Consider the following 23,427-nt stretch of genomic DNA (forward strand, 5'->3'; position numbering starts at 1 on the left):
TATTTAAAATAACTCGGAGTAGAATATGGGAGCAGGTGCAGGTGGATGGAACGAAATGTTGGGAGTAAAAAGAAAAGAGAGGAGAGGTATGTTAGAATAAAAGTAACGTAAAAGAAAAAGGAGACACAACGAGGGAGCTAATGACTTTTTTTTTGTGGTAAACATGTCCAGCCTTTTAACCGGTGGCCACTGGGAACCGGACATGGATAATTTCCATTAGCGACATTAACCGACTTTCAGATTCGCCAATGAGCATGTGCGCAGTCATTTGGGAATTACGTGCCTCCGCATGTGCGAGTGCTTGTGGTTTCGTGTCACGTCACATTTCACCTGCAGAGTGTTTATTGGTGTATTTATGGGGCGCATGCACAAGTGTGTCTCTCCCACGGCATGGAGATTGAATTATCCCTTGAGATGAGCCCTGTGGTAAATTGTCTTTAATAAAGAAGAAAATTGCTTCTTTACTCATCAGCCAAATAAAGTTGAGTGAACCTTTTGGCAGCTGGTGCCACCGCAACGCACAACGATGTTTGTTATAAATTGACCTTTTCATCCTAGGGCCTCTGTGGCTGGCGCTGGTGCAAGATAAGTTGACAGGTTTGTATTTATGTTGGTAATTGTCTTGTCGATACTTGATAAAGCTTAAGTGACTCATTGAGTTCCAGTTGAAGGGAGATTTCAATGCTTCCCTGAGCCAAATCCTGTCATCAGAGAAAAAACTAATATGATTTATGGCCAGGCCTTTTCAGCATTTAAAAGTTTAAGGATTTAACTCCAAAATCAGAATTCTGGTATATTTTGCATGTACATGACAACTACTGCGTAGAATAGTTATGTTTATAGAGAGATTGTGGTTATTGTTGAGACAGAGGTCCTTTTTCATTGTTGTCGCAAGCTTGACTAGGACACCTGCGCTTCACTGACTGTGACAAAACAAGATGACTACTGCGAAAATGCAGTGTTGGGGACAGGTTGTCGTACAGTACACTAACAATAAACCATACTCTAAGTATATTGTGCTTTTTGGGTGTTGTGATGCTTAAGCAAAAGCCTACTGGCATGTTAAGGTATTTAACATATTCAAGATGTTAACATGTGCCCATGCGCACTCACTACTTAGCAAAAAAACATAAAATGTCACCTTAAGCTGATGGAAATGTCAGTTTTGCAGATATATATATATATATATCAACATATTATACCCATCAGACATAACATTATGACCACTAATGTTGTGTAGGTCTCCCTCTAGTTGTGACTCATCAGAGAATGGACATGGACCTTCTGTCCTGTGGTGTCTGGTAACAGGATGTTAGTGGGGGGTCTTTGGGTCCTATGGGTTGAGGGGAGGGGCCTCTGTGGATCACCCCACAGATACTTGATCAGTTTGAGATCTAGGGTTAGCCTTATTGTTAGGAGCCATGGTTAAGGTTAGGGTTAGGGTTAGAACCTTGTGCAGTTTTTCAAGTTTTTGAAGTTGTTCCTAAACTCCTGCTGCCATCAAGGAGTCTGGGGGTGCCTGGTCTGGTCTAGGTGGGTGCTACATGTCTAAGTAACATCCACACGAAAGCCACATCACAAAGTTTCCCAGCAGAACACAGAATTGTCACAAGACGGTCAATTCACTTTCCCTGTCAGTGGTCGTAATTTTATGGCTGATCGGTGCATTTAACCAATGGTACTTTAAAGTAAAATAAGTAAATAAATAAATCTAAGAAAAATATCAATCAAAAATACCTCTTGTGAAAATGATTTCCATGAGCCATTGTCAAAAACCACTATATTTCCATTAACCGCCAATGTTTTCATTCACGTCTAATGAAGAAATTAATGATTTAAAAAAAATAGTTGTTGTTGCATAATTGAAAAGAATAAATAAAAAAGAAGCTGTTTTCATTTTGCCAAACGTGGCTCACACCCACAAACAACCATTCCTTGTGGCCCAATAAAGACCAAATACTCCGTATTACATCCTCCAATATCTGAGTTACGGGAAGTGTTGCATTTCATTCAGTTTCAATAAAAAGCTACAAGAGATTTTGGCTGGTGACATGAAACAATAACCACAGGCAACTAAAATATACCATTACGTGTTGCCAAAATACAGTCCCAAATGTGACATCTGTCTGCATGCTGAAACTACCCAACTAGCTTAAGTGTCTAGGAAACAGAGAAGCCCATGATGGTGCCAAGTGCTTTTTTTTATATTTTATTTCTTTTTTGTTATTACCTTTAGATTCAAGGTCTGAGGAAAATAACGACGCTCTGATTTATGCCCCATTCTGAGGCACTTCCCTTAAAAACTATTTATTACACTTGTGTGTGAGTGAGCGCTTTCTTGCTTGTCAAGCCATCTGCATATTATTAAGACGTTTAAAAAATGAGCGCGATGGTTACATGACCCCTCTTCCTTTTCTTCTAATATCTAATCACCCCCCCGCTTCTCGTCATATCTCCCTCACTCCAGAGTCCTCAGTCCTCTCCGTCCCTCTCCCCTTTTATCTCTATTCATCCGACGACTCCCTCCATCCCTTGCACTTCCTCGCCTCTATCTATCATCGTAATAGCCTGCTCATCTGAGTTCCCCCGCATCTCTCTCCTCTCATCATCCTGCTCTTCCTCTCATCCGTCTTCGCCTATCCTTCACGGGCCCGGATAATCCCCTCCTCCCCCACTTCATTTATTTCTCTTGCCGCCTTTTTTCCCCCTCCTGTCTCACCTTATTTTTCTTTTCTTTCTTTTTTTTATCCTTCCTTAACCCAAATGCAATGTCCTTATTGAAAGGATGCTGAAAGAACTACAAAGAGAGCATCAGCCCTTTGTGTCTATTTTTCTGTCGTCCTCGGGATTATTAAAAGGGTTTGGTGACTTTCTTACAGCGCCTCTTTTCTTTCTTTTTTTTTTCTTTAAAAAAAAAAAGCGAAGCATTTCTCCGTCGGCCTCAATTACTGACAAACCAACAAGAGACATTTGCTTGTGGTGTTAGGAAGGGAGCTCTGCGAATAGAAACGTCCCCTCTGCGCACCGAACTGCCAGATTAAAGCCGTGAACATGGTTCAGACTGAAATATGACTCACCGTTGCTGGTGTTCTTTCCTCCTAACAGAGATGCACTGAAAACAACCAACTCATCAGCAAATTATGTCCAACCAGCACAAAAAAAAAAAGGCGCAAGCGATTAGGGACGTAATAGAGGTTAAACGCTTACAACTTTTGTAATGCCGAACTCAACATTTGCTTTGTTGCATGAGCTTTAAAAGCTAGTAAGTAAGCAGTTTTGCTATGGCATGTCTGTAGGACACTGGTATTCAACAGGGGGTCTGCGGAGGTACTGCAAAATCTTTGGTTGATTAGACATTTTCCAGCACAATTTTAAATTTCTTTAAATACATGTTAGTATGACTCTATGCGGAAGACGTTATCTTTCAGTCGGCACTTCACTCATTCAGTGATACAGGAGCTGTCTCAACAGCGAACAGTTTTACACAGAGGGCCACACTAGACCTGTCAATCTAAGCCTCCTGTACACAGTAGGCCCTGCCCCTATCGCTGCTGAGCCAATCACAAGGCTGCATATCACATGCTGACTCTGTCAGGTTTGGCCCTGAGCCAATTCTTTAAGGCAAATATTATTTGAATAGTTTAATATTGAATGCAAAATGCTAATAATAACATATAAACAGCACTAGGCTGAGTTTGATATATAGTAGGTAGGGGGGTCCCTACTTAACCTCTCCATCAGTTTGGGGGTTCCTGGACCTGAAAAATGTTAAAGACCTCTAACGTAGACTGTCCTAGCCTTCTCTGTTCGGATAACTGGGTGGTTTAATTCAGAGTTTTGTTTGAGGGTAAAAATTGAGTTCCACGGGTGAACGAAATAAAAGCAAGGGCTCTTCCCATGACAGTATCCAAAACGTTAAAGAAAGTCAAACGCAGGGTTGTAGAGGTTCTTGGAGACGTTTCATCCAAGTATCTTCTTCAGTTCTAAAGGGCTGGTGGGGAGCTGAGGTTGAAACAAATGGAAAATCCTTCTCTGAGATTTAATCTGCCATCAATCCGTAACACAGTCTTAAGGCCTGTTCAGATGTTGTGTTATGATGCCATGTGGGCGGTCCGATCACATAAAAGACAAGGGTGAACACCCCCAGGATGCACTGAGACCACATTTTAGAGATCTGATCTTTGACCACGTTTGGCCCTTAACATCTGTCCTCAAGAAGTTTCACACCTCGAGACTGGAGCCTGGAGACTTAAACCCCAACTCCTCACCAGTCCTATAGAACTGAAGAAGCTCCTTCAATTGCTGCATTTCCATTAACTCCAGAAATGCACCTAAATGTCGCAATAAAACACTGGTAAGAGAAACATTAAAAAAAATAAATAAATAAAAAATCAAATATCACTAAAAAACTTTTGCGCTCTCCTGACGTGGTTTCTCAGACGTGGCAAAAGTGCTACGGAAACACTTTTTTTCACATTTCCCCATCACCAGAGATGACGCAGGGGGTCATGTGACCAGTTCTGACGTCCATCTTCCTGGATGGTAGTAAAGTCTCTCACGACAAGAATTTAGGAGAATTATGAGATATGAGAGCAGTGTACCTTTCAATGGAAACACGTACAAAGCACAACTGTACTTCATTCAGATATATTGCTTTTATTTAGCAAATTACTGTAATGGAAACACAGCCTTCTTTAACGATTTTTTTTTGGATACACCATGACCTGGATGACTAGAACCATCACAGACATATTCACATGACTGCCTTGTAAAGAGTGGAGATGCGTTCCACCTGCAAGTGGACCATGCAACATCAACAAAAGGCTTCACAGTGGCCAGATGTGATTACTTGTGGTGGTCGGCTGCTGGATGATCTCTCGCAAAACAAAATATCGATCTTTAATGTGACACATAAGCTTTCCTCAGAGGAACGCTGTGGATCTGTCATAGACCTTATCTCACTAAAACCCATTTGCTCATCTCAAGATCAAGAAAAATACGTTTTTACAAGGCACGGCTGATTCTCAACATCACCATTTCCAGCAAGCTAGGATGAGCCTACTGGGAAATCTAACCTCTTCAAGACAACAAGTACAAATGTTTTCAAGGCTTAAATTGTAATTCCACATTCTTGCTGAAGGGACTAATCTAAGCAGAATTACGAAAGGTTTTAAATCCAGCGTCCTCTAACCAAACCAAACCATTGACCAACCATATTGCAACCACAACATGAACACACACAGAGAACGCACATAAATACATGATGAGGATGAGTGGTTGCGATCAAGCTGTTGCAACTGATGGACTCCACCTCCCTGACTCTACCATTCAGAATTCAAAAGAGGAGACCTTGAGGGTAGTCTATTCCTCCCTTTGAATACAAAATAAATCACTCTCCAGAGAGAAGAAGATGAAGAGAGCAGAGAGGGAGTGGACGCAATGGGGAGGAATCGACATTTGTGGGCTGACCCTGCCTGAACCGAGCATTGGCAAGCGTAAACTGTATGAAAAATAAAGTCGCTATAGTGATAGAGAGGGTTTGAGTGGGGGGACATGACAGACGGGTTGCTTAGAAAAAGAGATGTAAAGAAAACAAATGGACAGGAGGTGGGAAAACACTGGGACAAAAATGAGATAAAGCAAAACAGAGTGAGGGAAAAGAGACTGACGGACGACTGCTGTAGCAGAAAAAAGTCAGTGGCTGATGCATGTTCATGTATGTTCTGTGTCAAATACAGAAATCAAGCAGCGCTTCTCCGTGACCAATCAAATTGGCTTCACTCGCTTTCAGAGAAGAAGAAAAAAGAAAAGCTGAGTTTATTATGATGCAGATTTACGAGCTGTGGGAGGTTCGGCAATTATAAAGGAAGCAAAACAACGTTAACTTCAAGCACCGCCATATCCGACTCAGAGAGCACTCGTAGCTTCTTAAAATGATTGCCTGCTAGGTACAATTTAGGCACATAAAGCACAACAGCAAGCAGTGGCAGGCTCTGATTATTCTCATCAGAAAGGACAGCGGCGGAGCGGCACTCTCAGAGTGGAAGTGGAGGAAGAAGCTGGAGAGCTCCCGACAGTTCAGCGACACCTGATCGTTTCAGCGATGGGGGCTTCGTTGCCGGGGAGAATTTGCGTGGACTGGAAACTGCTCGCTGTGGATGAAATTACTTTTTAGGAATTTAAATAGCCCCTTACACTCAGGGAGGCATCTGAAACAAAGGCTGAACAGAAATTAGGCGTGACCTCCCTCAGAGTATGTGCCAACATCGTAATCCAACACGGCAGAAATGTTATCAAAAACGAAACACGTTTTTTAGGTTTATCAGACACATTAGGGGGCTTTTACACAAAGTATCAGTATCGGATTGGTATCGCCGATACCAGCTTGAATTTTTACTCAGTATCGGATTGGTGACTTTCTACTGTCTTCCTGTTCATGTTATATATTACTCCAATGACTCAAGTATCATAAAGATTGGGTGTCGTTATCGATATATATATCGACCTGCACATCACTAACATGAACAACATACGGGACTTACGTTGCATGTGAAGCCATTTGTATGGTTCACTAATAAAAATTTACATTATTGCCCCTTTTTAAAAAACTCATGTTGGTGCTCTTTGTTTTTTAGACCACAGTTATTCAGATTTACAATTATTTAAAAGCAGTTAAACCCAGATCAAAACACGCCAGATGTAACATGAGCTAGCTTAACTTTGTAAGCGCTAGCTAGTATTTATTCGCTGAAACTTTACCTTACATACATTTGCCCAAGTAACATCACAACAGCCTTTTGTGTCATATTTCAATATATGAACTGCATAGGCCGCTGCTATCTCATGAAATTTCGTGGGAAACACTGCATTCCTTCCATTTATTTTTTTTAATTAAGTGCATAAGACTCAATGGCGTAACTGCACCTGTAAACCACCAGTCCTGCTCATGAAGGGAAAACAGCTGGTGCACAATCAAAACGGCATAATTACAGCCAGGACAACGAGGCGCTCGGGTTCCTGTTGCATGTGTGGTGCCGCAGTTACAAAAGGTGCTGGTTTCATGTGGCCCATTTTCTCCAGTATGAATAATGGCGTGGCGTGCTGTTGGTGTGGTACGCATTTGTTGTGTACACCAACAATAAAACCAGGAATCTGTTAGCAACAAGGAGCTCTGAAAACCCAGACTGAGGCACACAATATCAAAATACAGAGGATTATTATTCCATTTTTGACACATTCAGGGCAGTCTTTACTGAAAATGTACGATAAAGGATAAAAAGATGGCAGGGTAAACTAACGAGAACAAAAACAAACTAACAACTGAGTGTCTTTTTATATCTATACTGTATAAACTCGAATTTGACAATTGCGCCAGTTTTTCTTATGTTAATATAGGAACTAAAAACCACACTTTCTCTAAATTCTATCTAAATATCCACAAAACCTCACACCACACTACACCTGGATCAAGGATCTGGAACAGGGGTGTTAAACAAGTGTGAAAATTACATAGAAGACTGAAATTTTCTTTTATTCTAAAGTAGCTGCTATTTTCTCCTAATTTGTCCTAGTTGAACACACATTTTAGAGTAGTGCAACACTTAGACTAAACTGTGGATGGCAGCAATTCACCGAAATTTGCATACATTTTTCTTAAAAGATTTCATGCATAGGTAATTAAATGTAAACATCATGCAGTTGCCATTTGGAGATGTTATTATTTACAGGTTTTTATGTGATTATTTATTGGCCCAGCCAGCTTGAGTTCAGCTTGGGCAGTATGTGGCCTCTGGAGTAAAATGAATTTTACACCCCCTACCTGGGACCTGAACTCCTCTCCTAAAGAAAGTCCAGCTGATGAAAATAAATGTGCCGCATTGTTAAAGGTGAACTGTCTGTTTTGGCCGCTGTTGACGGATGACGTGTTTCCACTTGTCAGTGCCTTAATCTGAATGATGCTTGTAAAATAAAAAGCAGCTGTGATGCATGATCTCAGATCCCTCCGTCTCTAATTAGTGAAGTCGCTTGTGAAACGCACTGTCTTTTGTCACTTTATCTCTTGTTATCACTTGCAGGCATTCGAAGTGACTGTTTTATTTCTAACCAGCCTGAAGATATTTCTGCAGAAATCCGGTGTCTTGTGATGTGCCTTTTTTGTGTTTTAAATTACTTAAAAGACAAAGAAAATAATCCCACGCCTTTTATGTCAACTGGTATGACCATGCACCAGTCCACAGTACCAACCACATCATTTCCTTGTGACTGGTGGTGGTAGAGCCTCAGTGTTAATTAAATGAAAACGTCCAGACGTCTTATCCCTTTGCTCTTATCCAAAGTTCTGTCTAATGCCATGCAGTAATCACTGCATATAGATGTAGAACAGTGATTCCCAACCTGTGGGCCAGGTGATGCAAGTGGGCCACCAAATCATTTCCAAATGATGACGCCCTTTTTGCCTTCAGAACTGCCTTAATTCTTTGTGGCATACTTTCAACAAGGTGTTGGAAACATTCCACAGAGATTTTGGTCCATATTGACATGAAAACATCACACAGTTGCTGGAGATTTGTCGGCAGCAACTCTATGATGAGAATCTCCCGTTCCACCACATCCCAAAGGTGAAGGTCTATTGGACTGAGATCTGGTGACTGTGGAGGCCATTGGAGTACAGTGAACTCATTGCCACGTTCCAGAAACCAGTTTGAGATGATATGAGCTTTGTGACATGGTGCATTATCCTGCTGAAAGTAGCTGTCAGAAGATGGTCCACTGTGGTCATAAAGGGATGGACATGGTCAGCAACAATACTCAGGTAGGCTGTGGCATTTAAACCATGTTCAGTTTGTACTAAGGGGCCCAAAGTGTGGCAAGAAAATATCCCCCACACCATTACACCGCCACCATCAGCCTGAACCGTTGATACAAGGCAGGATGGATCCATGCTTTCATGTTGTTTACGCCAAATTCTGACCCTGATATCTGAATGTCGCAGCTGAAATCGAGACTCATCAGACCAGGCAATGTTTTTCCAATCTTCTATTGTCCAGTGTTGATGAGCCTGTGTGAACTGTAGTCTCAGTTTCCTGTTCTTAGCTGACAGGAGTGGCCCCCGGTGTGGTCTTCTGCTGCTGTAGCTCATCTTAAGGTTCTCAAGGTTCAACGTGTTGTGCATTCAGAGATGGTATTCTACATTCCTTGGTTGTAACGACTGGTTATTTGAGTTACTGTTGTGTCTCTATCATCTCCAACCAGTCGGCCCATTCTCCTCTGAGAATCAACATCAACAAGACATTTTCGCTCACTGGATACTTTCTCTTTTTCCGACCCTTCTCTGTAAACCCTAGAGATGGTTGTGTGTGAAAATCCCAGTAGATCAGCAGTTTCTGAAACACTCAGACCATCAGCCCGTCTGGCACCAACAACCATACTACGTTCAAAGTCACTTAAATCCCCTTTCTTCCCCATTCTGATGGTCGGTTTAAAATTCAGGGAGTTGTCTTGATCACCTCTACGTGACTAAATGCATTGAATTGCAGTCATGTGATTGGTCATGACATCTTAATATGATTCACTAATGTTTTAATTTAGTTTCTTTGACCACTGATGTACAGTCATCTTGGATTGTCTCTGCTCTGCTGTTACATGATGAAGGCTGAAGTCATTTCCAGCTCCCAGGTTCAAAACTACACACAAAGAATCCACATTCAGCTTTCATGAGCCACAATGTGGAAAAAAGTAAACAATGCATTTCTGATGAGTTCTTTTGAGTAAAACCAAAGGGCAGCTTTTTTTTTTTTTTTTTTTTAGCACTGGCAGTTGTGTATTTGGGTGTAACATAACACAGAGTGACCTCAGTACACCTGGAAAACCCACAAAAATGCCACAATGCAAACCAGCAGTACGGCTCCTTGCTGTGACATCACATAAACTGCGAGTGACAGTCTGAGCTGTGTCTGACAACATTGTGAAACATTTCCAATTTCTGGCAATAAATAAATAAATATCACGCAACACTCTGCAAACTTTTCAGACTGTCTTACGGGGACAGAGACCCCTGAGCTTGCAGTGAAATAGGAGACGAAATCCCACAATAGAGCATTTTTTTTCCCCCAGGCCAGGTAATAAACCGTGGAGGTAAAGGTAAAGGCTACAAGCTAAAGTTATTTTGCTGACCTGACCTCAGTGGGCAGGAATACAGATAACGCAGTTGTATGTAAAGTGTCAACTGAGTCAATATCTGACCAAAAGCAGTGGTTTCAGTTGGCGTTACCCGGTATCTATAACTAGCTGCCCTACAGGAATGTATTGAGGCAGGTTTGCAGTTTCAAGTTAAATTATTCTAGCAATTTTTCTTCTTTCTATCAGTCATTTACACCTAAATACATGTGAAAAAAATGTATCATTTAAGTCAAGTTACATTTAAACAGTTTGCGTATCAGATAAATTATCTTCCTTTGTGTCCTGAAGCGACTGAATATAATCACAGCTTTCGTCAGTGTAAATCCTATTGAAAGGAGCAGGTGTAGCAGCAGTGGTAAGTTGCTCTCTTTCACAGTGAAGGTATTTAAATAAAATGAGTGTCAAGGATAGCTCTCTGCAGCTTAGCTCAGTGACGAACATACACCATTCAGCCACAACAACAGGAGAAGTGAAAACCATTGCAGCAGTCATATATACAATAACGATACGATAAACAAGCCTGAAGTGCTGCTGTGACCAAGCGACAATTGAGTGGCGGGGTCTCAATGCCCGACACCACCCCCCACGCCCATATTTGGAATATCCGCATGTGGGTGGAGTAAAGCTCATCCAACATGGCAAACCGCTGGCCATGCCCACTTCAGGCTTCGCTTTCAATGTTCAGGATGTAGTGGGTGACGTCACAATGGGTTTGTCCACAGTATATATAGAGTCAGTGGCTGTGACTTACTTGGCACCCTGTTAATGGCTTTGAGGGGCCGCAGTACCCTCACTGTTCTGATGGCGGTGAAGTTGACGTTCTGCAGGTCCAGAGAGTATTCAACCATCCTGGGGGAAAAAAAAACGAACACAAAACATACAGAGACAAGTTAACCTCATGGGGAATGATGGGGAATTCAGAAAAGAATTAAGAGAGAGGCCGATGCAAATCGCCACAACCTATGCGATCATCATAGAGGAGCAATTAACTGTGACCGTCTGACTTCGGTCCATTTAATGACGTCCTCCCTTCAAGTTTGCTCCTATTAATGAGCATAAAACGAAATTGCACACACTCTTGCGCAGTTGGGGTCCCGCTGTGCCAAGTCTAATATGAATTAATGGGGCGGAATGTGTGCACCAGTGACGTGGGACATCAAAAAAAAAAGTCAGGTGAGGACTGTAACATTAGTTTTATCTGCGTTGGAAGGAAGAAAGCTTTGACGTCTTTGAAAACGCCGAGACATTGATTAGTTTGCAGCTCGGCATGAACATTAACGGACGAGGGCGTGTTGCTTTACATGGCTTTACAAGTTACAGTGTGCTGCTGTGGCAGTAAAATAAATAAATAAAGATACTCAGGTCGAGGAAGATGTCAAAATACAAGCGAATGAGTGGAAAAAAACTCCCGTCTATGGCTTTTAGCACGTGTGGGGTGCAGCATCAAAGTGTGTCCTGTTCGTGAGATTAAACGTGCGACCATCCGAGATGAAAGCGGAGCCTAGTGGAGGAGGGAAAGGCTGGAGGTGGAGAGAGTAAACACGCCAGGAGAAAGACTAGGTGTGTGATAATGGAGACAGAAGGGAAGCTCGGGCATATTGCTGTCTGACCTATTTTGACAAACTTATCAGCGGGAAAACATACCTCGCCTGAAGAATGTCAGAAAGACAGAGGGAGTCAGGAAAGCCGTGGGAAAGAGTTATAAAAGACAATAGAGAGGGGAGGGAAAAAAAATGACAGGCAAGGGTGAAGGCACGAGACGAGGACGGATAGATCAGAAACCAGAGTGAGTAAAGCGCAGAGAGTTGATTAAGTGCAATATAATGAAGGCAATAAAGCAAAGTTGAGAGCGAGACAGAGAGAGCCTGAGGGTTTTATCAAGTGTTGGAGATAATTACGTTAGAAACACAGAGACGTGAGAAATATGCATATACCTGGCTGAACAAAGGAAAGCTGCTCTCAAGCAGAGATGGAGGGGGCATGGTCGTCAGGATGTGGAGAAAAAAAAAGAAATTCAGGCAGGTTTCAGGTATTTGACACAAATATTCCTCACCTAATTAAAGGTATTTGGCAGCAGTGATGTTCGATATCACTGATTTCCTTTTCAATGCTGAGTAAAATTCAGGCTGGTATCGGCGATACCGATCCGATACTAATACCATGTGTAAATACACACTAATGTGTCTGGTAAACCTAAATAAAACTCATAGTTTCATTAAGAATACAAGACATCGCAAGTTATATTGAGGTAGTGTCCTCATTTACTATATAGCCGAGCTATATACAACAACAGAAAAAACTAACAGAGACACAATCATACAACATATGTGAAAATGTATAACTAAAAAGAATAAGTGAAATAATAAGACCATTAAAATACATTATTGTTCAACTATTAAGTACTACTTTAAAATGAAAACTTGACCATCTAGTGGTAGCTATGGTTAAAACATATTTGTTTATGCTCATTAACGTTTCTAGTTTGATATAATGCAGAAATTTAACAAATTTTATCAATGGCAACGAGCTACAACGTCGCTAATTAGCAAGTTTGAGGATGTTGGAACTTAATTGTTCGCAATTCTGTCTTTGCACAGCCATGTTAAGGTATGGCGTGACTTTATTATAATGTAAATAATAAAAAAAAATCCCAGTGTCCACATAAGAGGACATCATTTTTTTTCTTTTTTCAAACTACTTTCTGTTGAAAGATGATGCTTAGTTTTAATACATCTTAGGTTCTACTGATCCCAAATACCTTGGAGAAATTAAAAATGCAGGCAAATAAAAGCTCAGGTCTCAAGAGGTTAAGCTGCACTGACAGCACCAACCTTTCCGCTCAAAGTTTAAACTCGTGGAGCGTTTGTTTTATTCTCTTCAGTCCAGAAACCAAACCTCTGCAGCTCTGCCTCAGCATCTACAGCATATTACTGTAACCTTGCAGGTGACAGGACCAATGTCCCAAATAGATTACACGAGAAAAATAAACAAATAAACAAAAAAAATCAACGCACTGGCAAAACATGTTGAGTACAAAAAAGTTGAGGTCAGAGTTCATCGAGTAGCTGGATGTATCAGTGTGTGACCACACGTTTGGCCGTGATCTGATTTGACAGGTGTTGTTTTTCAGTGGAGGGAGCAGAAACCAGCGTGAACACATCATCCACTGGGTACAGTAAGATGAAGGGAAAGCTCCTTTCATCTGGGGGTTTACGCTTTTCAGCCACAGTGCATATTGCGAGAGCAGGACAACAGCAGTAAGTCTGTGTAACTTGTTTGCTTTCCACAGTCGAGGTAGCAAATAACTGTGTAAAAATCGTCCTGTAACCTACGTTATATATAAAGACATGATTGTAGGTGGGTCTGTGTTCTTTGTGGGTTACTAACAGTTAGTGGTTGAGGCTCCAGTGAGGTCAGTCGTCAGAGCATGCGGTCATTTTGCATATGATTCCATTTGTAGAGCAGGACAAAAAAAGTTAAAAGCCCTATTCACACGGGACTAGTTTTACCTTGGGACCTCCGGTAGTTTGTAATAATCACACAGGACGTACACCGCAAATTACCTGCCGTAATTCTCGTAACACAGAGGTCCTCTGATAAAACTAATCCAGTGCGAATCAACATCACTGTGATTTAAGGGCGAGTTTTTACTTTTTTGAGACTTGTTTGATTTGCGGAATCAAATCTGCCTCTTGCCTCTAAGGACTCATGAAGGATGTGCTATAATTCAAAGTCTGGACAGATGTTAAAGCACAAAGTCGAGATGTGGCTGAGCTATTCGCCCGTTTACACAGATGGAAGCGTTAATGCAACCATTAATGTGTTCATCGGTAAAGGTGGGCCTGGTTTAAACACTGATAAGTCGCTATTCCCGTGTGAATGCGCTACATGGAACACAGACAGAGTGGGTAATATCTAGAGATGTGATGTTCAGGAACGGACCGAATCTATGGACCACCTCTTTAAAACCAAAGGTGGGAACCGAGTTGCAAGTTGTCCCTTTCGTTCCTCTTTTTTTGCTGTGCTTCACACACAAACACTGAGTACCTCAGTACACCCTGTTTTTTTTTGCTGTTTTTTTTTTTTTTTTTGTTTTAACACACCAGGTAGAGGTAGTCCTGCGTCCAAGTACAATCTCACACACACTCTGACACACACTAAGTAGAGAAAGTGCTCGGGCCAGACTTGGGGCTCTCAGAAAGCTGCGTCAAATCACAAGGCCGAGGCCACACACACTTTGACGACTGACACTCCTGAAGTATGTAGTTATGTAAACCGTGAACACACACATACACACACACACTGACTCTCAGTCACTCTCAGACACACAAGGCTAGCTAAATTTAGTGTAAGACTTCTCTGTGTTTGAGTTACGACTGCCTTCGGACCAAATAGCTTCATGAATAATTGAACAGAGTAACTCAATTACGTTTGTTTCTAAGAGCCCTCAGACAGATTCCTAAACATCTTTCATATCTTCTTTGCCTCTGTTTTTTTTCTATCTCTAGTTTCTCTTTTATTTTCCAGGTCTGAATCGGGTCAGACTTGGCTTTACTCCAGTTAGTGAATCTAACTAATAAGTTAAATATTGCAATAAACAAGTGGTTAAACACATGTTCATTTGTTATGTAGCTGATATATTTCATGCACATGCTATGATGACGTTTTGCATTTTTATTTAGCATTTCTAACTAATATTTATACAAGAACACGATTGCAATAGTTTGAATGTCTTAATATGTCAGGGGCGTCATTTTGCAACGCAATTGTGTACACATGGGAAGATGTCATAATGCACCCCCCAAAAATGATCCAACATGAGTTCTGCAGTAACATTTTTACTCAAATTGCAAATGTCCATTGTCAATATCTCCATATTCATTTTCAGGATGCTGCAAAATGAAACAGTAAAGCACACTAGAGTTGTTGATTTTTTTTATTTATTTATTTTAATTCTCATTTAAACATGTGGGTCCAATTCTCACTGGGGGTAAACTGCAGAATGTTGACGAGAATATTGGAGTTGCAAATTAAATTCTGCGAATTGGACGGGGCCTGCTTGGAGCCACTCTTCACAGCGTTCTCACTTTATTTCCCTGATTTGAATCGAATGAACATGATGTTCCCAGCAGCGGTAATTATGTTGCCATTGCGCAAGTGATCTTCAGTAGTCACATTCACAGCGGTCAGTGTCAAACAATGAATACACATTCTCAGGAAAGCCTGTTGATAAGTAAGCGCAGAGGTGAAATTACAGAAGTGCTTTGAAAATAGGAAATCGCATGGAAAATAGCCTCAGAGTGGCAGGTTTTTAAAAAACAAATATTACAGGTCCTTGGTCTCAAGTTCCTGTTTTCATCGTTGTCGGCATCTGAAGAGTTGCTTATTAACCTTTTATGGGGAGAGGGACCATATTTGCTAACATATTTTAAATTGCATCCCAGTGCCTCTCAGCAAAGACCAAGGCACCATTCTTAGGTCAAATGTGGTCTGCAAGGTCCACCTCAGGTCGTGATGTCTGATGTCTGCACAAAGATCTTGGGTCCATTGGCCAACCGGGACCTTTTTATTTGGGGTTAGTATGTTCTCCATGTGACTGCGTGGGTTCTCTATGGGTACTCCAGTTTCCCCTCACCATCCAAAGACATGCTCGTTAGGTTAAACGACCCTCCAGAGAACAACAAGGCGACAAGAAGTGGCCAAATGTTGTCCATTGTGATTTGGTGTATGCTGACGTGTTTCTGAATCAACACTTATGTTCTCTTGGTCTAAATAATGGGTCATGAAGGGCAAGGAACTATATATGGTAACTTAATTGACCTTGATTTTCTATATGAAAACAGTCTTGTTATCTTATCCTAACCTTATCTAACCCAGTCCTTATCCAACCCTAAACCAAACACTAACCCTAACCCTATCTAACCCTAACGCTACAATTACACTCTAGGGTGGAGATTTAGAATTTCATCGTATTTCAATATTTCATTGAGTGTCCTATAAAGGGTTAAGGGGCCTACACAAAAGAAGAGACTGGAAATGAAATTCAGCGTGTCATAGTGGTAACAAGTCAGCTAATCTTAACTTTGAAATTACACAATTGAGTTAATGAGCAACTGGAGCAACAGTTGATACAGTTGCTTGAGGTGGCAGTAGCTCAGGAGGTAGAAGGGTCGTCCAATAACCGATTACTAACAAAGAAGAGAAGATATTAAAAGAAAACATCGATGCTCAGCACTTTGTAAGTATTTTGTATTCTCTTCAGCAATGAGAAGAACAAGGAGGAGTTTTGCAACAGATGGTCTGGCCCCCACTGGGTCTTGATGTCAACATTGTGGAGTCTGTCTGGGATTACACAGAGACACGAATGAAGGAGCCTAAATCCTCTGTGGAACTGTGGCAAGTTCTCCAATATGCTGTGGAAATCCTCTGCACAGAGCTTGCCGTATACATTTTATACATGGGTGGACCTGAAGTCTGAATGAAGCTTTGACCCTGTCTGTGTGCGCTTCCAGTCAAAGTGCATCCACCATCAATGTGAACGCATGACAGCCAGTGTGTTCATTTAAATAAAAGTGAAATATTCAGTACTCAGGGGTGCAGCCTGTGAGTCGTCATCCACAGCATTTTCCAACAAATACGTTTTATTCTGCCTATGCATTTGTTTCCTCCTCACTGGAAAAAAAAACAAAAGAACATAATAAAGTCTTTTTGACCACAGAAATGAAGGTCTACAGACACTGGATTGAACTAACTAATGGTCTCAGTGCTGACCAAACTACAAAAGAAAACTACCACTACTGGCATGTATGCACTGTATATTCCAGTTGAATGCCACTGTGACAGAGAGCAGACGTAAATTACCAGTATATGTTCTGCTTGTGTCAATCGGAAAAATTTAGGGCAGGAAATAATAACATAAATAATAGTACATTTTATTTGCGGACACGGCCCCAGCAGAGGACGCTGCTGTGCAGGGGAGGATTATCAGCTTTCATTTATAAGTTTTCCTGTGTCCAAAATGTTGTTGTACATAAGTTAATAAATAATACATTTTGTCCCCACTGAAACACAGTTTTCATTTCCTCCTCTTTTGTAGTGTAGTTGTGTGTGGATAGTTCATTGTTTGGGACCTGACGTTTAGGGCCCCAGAGCACTTCTTATTGGCTGATTCTCACTGGCTAACATAGCTAATACACGTTTCATTCATTCACTGCATCATGAACCGAGCTCACCACCTGGGTAGTGAGCGATTTAAGACTTTGCCAGTTGAGCGGAAGTTGGAGATAAAAGGTTGGGGAACACATTAAAACTAGGTCATTCAACCAGGAGTGGTTTAAGCAGAAAGGGTGAAGGTATTGCTTATGGTATTTCTGGACTGCATTGCAAGATTTCCTGCATGGCCCTATCAGAATTTCCAAACTAAAACCATCACTGGTCACCTTACACCTTAGTACATAGAAATGAGATAAGAGGGACAATGGGTTAAATGAAATGAGCTATTTTTTTAGTCTGGATTTGAAACATGACAGAGTTTTTCGGATGTCAGGTGGGCTAATGTACCAGCAAAGGACAGCTGGGCAGGTGGTACAATAAGTCGGAGTAAGTACGGGAAGGTGTGTATAATTAGCGAAGTTCAAACAGATATGATGGAGCCTGGTTTTGAAGTGCCTTGAAGGTCAATGCGGGATTTTATTAGAAGACAATGGAGCCGCTGAAGAACTGGAGTGATGTGGTCCATAGAGGAAATTTGGGTGATGATAGAAGCTGCAGCAGTCTGGACCAGTTAAAGTTTAAGGAGAGTAGACTAAAAAGACTGGAGCTGCAGTAGCCGATGCATGAGGTGACGAGGGCGTAGAAACCAAATTTTGTTTGGGCTGTCAGTGAATATGAAGCCTAATCATCAGGAAAAAGCTGCCGATAGAGTGTACTGAAGTATAAGTTGTAATTAACATTGCAGCATTAGCTTATGCATGGAATCCTACATGTAATTGGTGCTAAGACTAGCCGTATATCTGCTGCATTGACTGACAGATGCAAAACTAACAAGCAAAGCACACAGATAACAGTTCACCAGCAACATTTTAAGTGCAACATATACTGGTGAAGTAATATATAATTGGTGATGCAGCCAGTGGATGTCCTCAGAAGGGGCCACGATGCAACTAAATAGACATTGTACGTTTAAGCCATTCTACTCCCAGGACGCCGGTCTAATAGGCAACAATAAACTAATGCGGCAATTACCAGAGAGCACTAAATGTCTCATTTTATGCCAGCAGTCCGGGCTAAACTCCTTCTGGAGAAGATGGCATCAATTATTAAAATGAGATGAATGGAGGCAGTGGATTTTCTGTCCCAGAAGTGGTTTGCAAGGCTGAGAAGATGGAGGAGGGAGACACACACATTGACATGGGCACAAAACCGACACACAATCATTTACAAAATGATTGCTTTTTATGCTTTTTTACTAACTTTATACCTCGCAAACTCTTCAGTCACTCCCTCCTGCCTCATTTTTTTATTTCAGGCCGAGATTTTTTATTTTTTTTATCCTCTGTGAGAGTGTTTGTGTTACTTTCCATTCTGACTTTCCTACAGCGTGTCATGCGGTGTCAGAGCTCTAATGAGCTATTGTTACATCTCCTGAGTGGGGGAGGGCTAGGATTGGGGGGTGGTTACAGATGCTCATACACATGTCCCAGTGTGTGTGTGTGTGTGTGTGTGTGTGTGTGTGTGTGTGTGTGTGTGTGTGTGTACGTGTTATATGTGAATATCTCGTCACAGGCGAAAGCCAATTGTCTACTGGAGCTTTTTGTGGTCACATTAACCATCTGTCGCATGAATATCCATTTCTTCCTGTGAGACTAAATATAAAAGATTAAGTGGGTGAGTGAATTGTTGGCTACAACTCTCTGCCACAAAAGTGCTACATCATAATCTAGCACAACAGACTAAAACGACTGCACCAGGTTTAAAGAAGTCTAGGGGATCTGTCACGCTCAATGAAGACATCGGTAATAGTTTCACCTCCATCTTTGTAAAGAACTCTCTTCAGCAACAAGAAGAACAAGGAGTTTTGCAACAGATGGTCTGGCCCCCACAGGGTCTTGATGTCAACGCTGTCGAGTCAGTCTGGGATTACAAGGAGACGCAAAGGCAACTGAAGGAGCCTAAATCCTCTGGGGAACTTTAGCAAGTTCTTCAGTATGCTCACTGTATACATTTTATACATGGGTGACCTGAAGTCTGAAGGAAGCTTCGACGCTGCCTGTGTGCACTTCCAGCCAAAGCGCATCCACCATCAAAGTGAACACATGACAGCCAGGGAGTCAATTTAAATAAAAGTGACATATTCAGCATTCTCATACAAATACCTGGTGATGTATAGGACACCTACTTTACAATGTTTTACTTTACAATACTTGACAATCCACAGACTACCGGCTAAAGATCAAAGTATCGACCAAACTGCTAAAAGAAATAGAAATTACTACTGACGCGTAATCTGTTTACATTCCATTGTGGCTTTATCTGCCACAAATGTACTCAAATCTAGTCAAATTAGCTTCTCTGTGATACCAGACTGGTTCCCATGCTTCATTTACTTAGCGCCAAAGCAACTGAGAACCATTTACTCAGTAACCTCGTTCATCATCTTCCCCTTAAGCTAATTAAAGAATGTCATGTTCAACAACGGCTGCAGTAACTGAGCAGTGGAAACAGGAAAGTATAAGGCATGTATGGATAGAATAAAAAAAACATATACACATACTTTAACTGCACACACTATTAACCAACAAGTTACGGTAAAGGATGTCACTGGTTATTCACATTTTGTAGTGTACTGATTTAAATTGAGAGATAAGTTGAGATATGAGTTTTTGGATGCCATCATTTGCTTTATCATCTATTTTAGTCCAAAACTGTCCAAATACAGTTTGTCTATGCAGTGTCACTTCTTTTGGTAACCTGGGAAGTCACTGGTCATGAGATATATTGCTCTGTAAGACACCAATCACCCAAAACATTATGACAACCTTCCTAATATTGTGTAGGTCTCCCTTGTGCCTCCAAAGCAGTTGTGACTCATCAGAGAATGGACATGGACCTTCTGAGGGTGTTTGGTAACAGGATGCTGTTAGTGGGTGGGTATTTTGATCTTATGGGTTGAGGGGAGGGGGCCTGTGTGGATCATCCCAAAGATAGGTGATCAGTTTGGTCAGCAAAAACATCCTCACGGCATTCTACTTCTATTTCACAGAGAGCATCATCACCTTCTCCTTCACTGGTTCCATTCCGTCACTTCCAAGATAGAAACCAGCTGCTTGGTGCAGTGAAGATCTGCTCCAGAATCATTGGACACCCTGTAAGATCCATACTCTGTGAGCAACAGACTGTAAGGAAAGCCAGCAGGATCCTTCAGGACCCATCACACTTGCTCTTTTAACATTCGAGCGGCTTCCCTCTGGATGTCGTCTTCGCTGCTAAGGGTGTAGGACTCGGAGGAGGAGGGCAACCTTTGCCCTCAGACCTGTCCTCCAACCTTAAACCTTCCTCTCTTGGGAATCTTGACCCAGAGGAAAGCTGGACAGGACTCCAATGCACTGCACTTGAACGTATTCATGTTTTTATTCTTGTCTTTGACTGCTCAGTCTGCTTTTTAATTGCCCCTCTGGGATAAATAAAGTCATATGAATTGAATTGAGTTGCTATGGGGTGGGGGTGTCTGGTCTGATCTGGGTGGGTGTTACATGTCTAAGAAACATCCATAGTAATGAATGCCGGGTCCAAAAGTTTCCCACCAGAACGCTGTATTGTCACAAGATGGCTATTGTTCTTTACTTCTCCCATCAGTGGTCATAATGTTGTGGCTGATCAGTGTGCATTGGTGTAAGACATTCCCCGCTGGCTTTGCTTTTAATACCCTAAGGCTGCACCCATTTATTTATTTACAATCTGATGAAAAGAAAGACATCTGAAACCATACAGCTCCAGTGAGTGTTTTTTTTTTTCTAACATATGAAATATTGATACCGAGATATTGTCATCCTGTTTGAAAGCCTCAGCCTACTTTTTTTTTTTTCAGCTGTTTTGGCAGCGGATTACATGGCCTGAACAAAGTGTGAGAGACTGCTTGTCAAAACAACAAACCAGCCTTCTCCCTTAATTCTCAGCGAGGTTGCAGAGTGTTCTGTTTTATTGAGTAATTACAACATGATGGAGCGCCTGATGCAGCGCTACGGCAGCACGCGCTGTTTGTCTTCATAGCTGAGCTGCCTGGGTGGCAGGTTCACTGAAAGCAGCGAGGTAGCAACAACAGTGGAGCAGTGAGTCACAGGTTCTGCATATGTCTCGCTCACCCAGAGGTTAATCGTCTTCCATGTCTGATGCAAACCCTTTTAACTACCAATAGTATTTCCATCTATTAAATCAGTAGCCTTCTTGGTCCCAACAACAGGAGAAAACATTGATTTTGATAATGGGACGTTTAAGTCGTATTGAATTAGAAAGGACACCACTGAAGTACAGCGGCAGCTGAAGGTCAAAACTACACAAAAGAAAACGAACTGAGTCGGACGCCACAGTCAGACCACACAGTGGTTAGAATTCCCCTTTGGGCAGAAAAACCTGTGGTTGAGCTTTCTCACCTCCTAGTAGATGACAATCTATTATCAAATGATTATAAATCTATAATAACATAAACTGATCTGCCACAACACTATGACCACAAATGAAGAATATATTGATCAGATCGTGACCACGGACAGGAGAAGCAAATAACATTGACCATCTTATGACAATTCAGTGTTCTCCTGGGAAACTTCTGGACCTGGCATTCATTCATGTGGATGTTACTACTTAAGTCAGTGGGAGATGAATTTTTGATTTTTTTTTTTTTTTGGACACTCCAGATTCAGCTGAATTATCTGCAAATTTGAAAAGTAATAATAATAATAATAATAATTAAATAAAATTAGAACCGGGAGGATAATTCAGACTATGGAAGGACAGAAATCATAATCAGTAGATTTTTTTTTAAATAGTGAGGAAGAGTGTCATTTTGCAGCAGAAACAGAAAAAAAATTAATTGAATAAAATCCCATTAATTTACATCACCACCAGTTCTGACCCTTGAAATCTAAGAATGGATTTTTCAGTCTGAGAAGAACAATCGTTTTTGTAGTAATTCTCTTAGCAGCTGAAGTTCCGTGCAGCCCTTAGCCACCAGTTGCCAGTCACGAAAGCTGTACCTATAGCTTCAACAATAGGGGCAACACTGTAAGTAATTAGCTGGCTGAGATAGCACAGTGAAGAGTCGCGCGATTCGGCTCAGATGGGTAATTCTCTGAGCAGCGGTCGAGTAAGCGCGCAACAGCCTGAGCATCGGAGGACAAATTCCCAGTTGTCACTCTCACAATGGGTTCGATAAGAATGCATTTAGAGTGTAAAATATGTAAATTTGTGAGCCCTGACATTACGTTTTGATGTCCCTGCCTTTATGAGCCGGATCGCTTGGATTTTTCATTCACAGCAGTCAAACACACACACACACACACACACACACACACACACACACACAGATCCCGTGTTCGCCTCCTCTGCTGCAGAGAGCTGGAGACAGATAGAGGGCGTGAAGGGAGAGGGAGCAGAGAGATTAAACGGATCCTGGGGGAGGAGGCGCGGAGCTCAGCCTGCACTCACAGATAGCCTTTCTAACACGATCCCCAGTGGCACGCACACATTTAAATGCACAGTAAACACAATTATTACATCTCACACACACGCAAACACAAACAGGAACATGAGAGGGCAGATTCTCTACTTTTTTTTTTTTTTTTTTTTTTGAAGTGGAGGGACATTAATAAATCATTTTAGCCACATACTCAAGCTCAAAGAGAAATAAAGCTAAGAAAACTCTGGGGTGAACAACAGCAGCCTCAGTAACGTACATTCGTCCACACAAGAGTAAAACATATCTCCCCACGTGTCACGTGTGACCACTTGTGATCGGATCCGTTCCGCTCTCCGTGCGCAAACAGACACCTACGCGATCCGGGGTGCAGCAGGAAATTGAGCAAACAGCTGCTGACTAACATGATTGCTCCCGGTGCCGCTGTTTCAGAACGATGAACGGCTCCATTTGTTTTCCGTATGAGCTTCTGCCGACGTGAAGCTAAATGAGTTCTGCTGTAATGTGCGATGAGCTGCGAAGTTCCTCCGTCACTAAAGCGCAACCATTAGGCTATT

General features: G+C 41.7%; 1 protein-coding gene across 1 annotated transcript in view; it reads right to left on the minus strand.

Moving 5' to 3' along the window:
* Nucleotides 1-23,427, minus strand: part of LOC125004483 (voltage-dependent T-type calcium channel subunit alpha-1I-like) — a 228,039-nt gene that overhangs the window by 102,158 nt on the left and 102,454 nt on the right. The window contains exon 5 of the mRNA XM_047579108.1: nt 10,931-11,028. Within this exon, the coding sequence (XP_047435064.1) occupies nt 10,931-11,028 (98 nt within the window). The remainder of the gene's footprint in view (nt 1-10,930; nt 11,029-23,427) is intronic.

This window comes from Mugil cephalus, chromosome 2 (assembly GCF_022458985.1).
Source record: "Mugil cephalus isolate CIBA_MC_2020 chromosome 2, CIBA_Mcephalus_1.1, whole genome shotgun sequence".
NCBI lineage: Eukaryota > Metazoa > Chordata > Actinopteri > Mugiliformes > Mugilidae > Mugil > Mugil cephalus.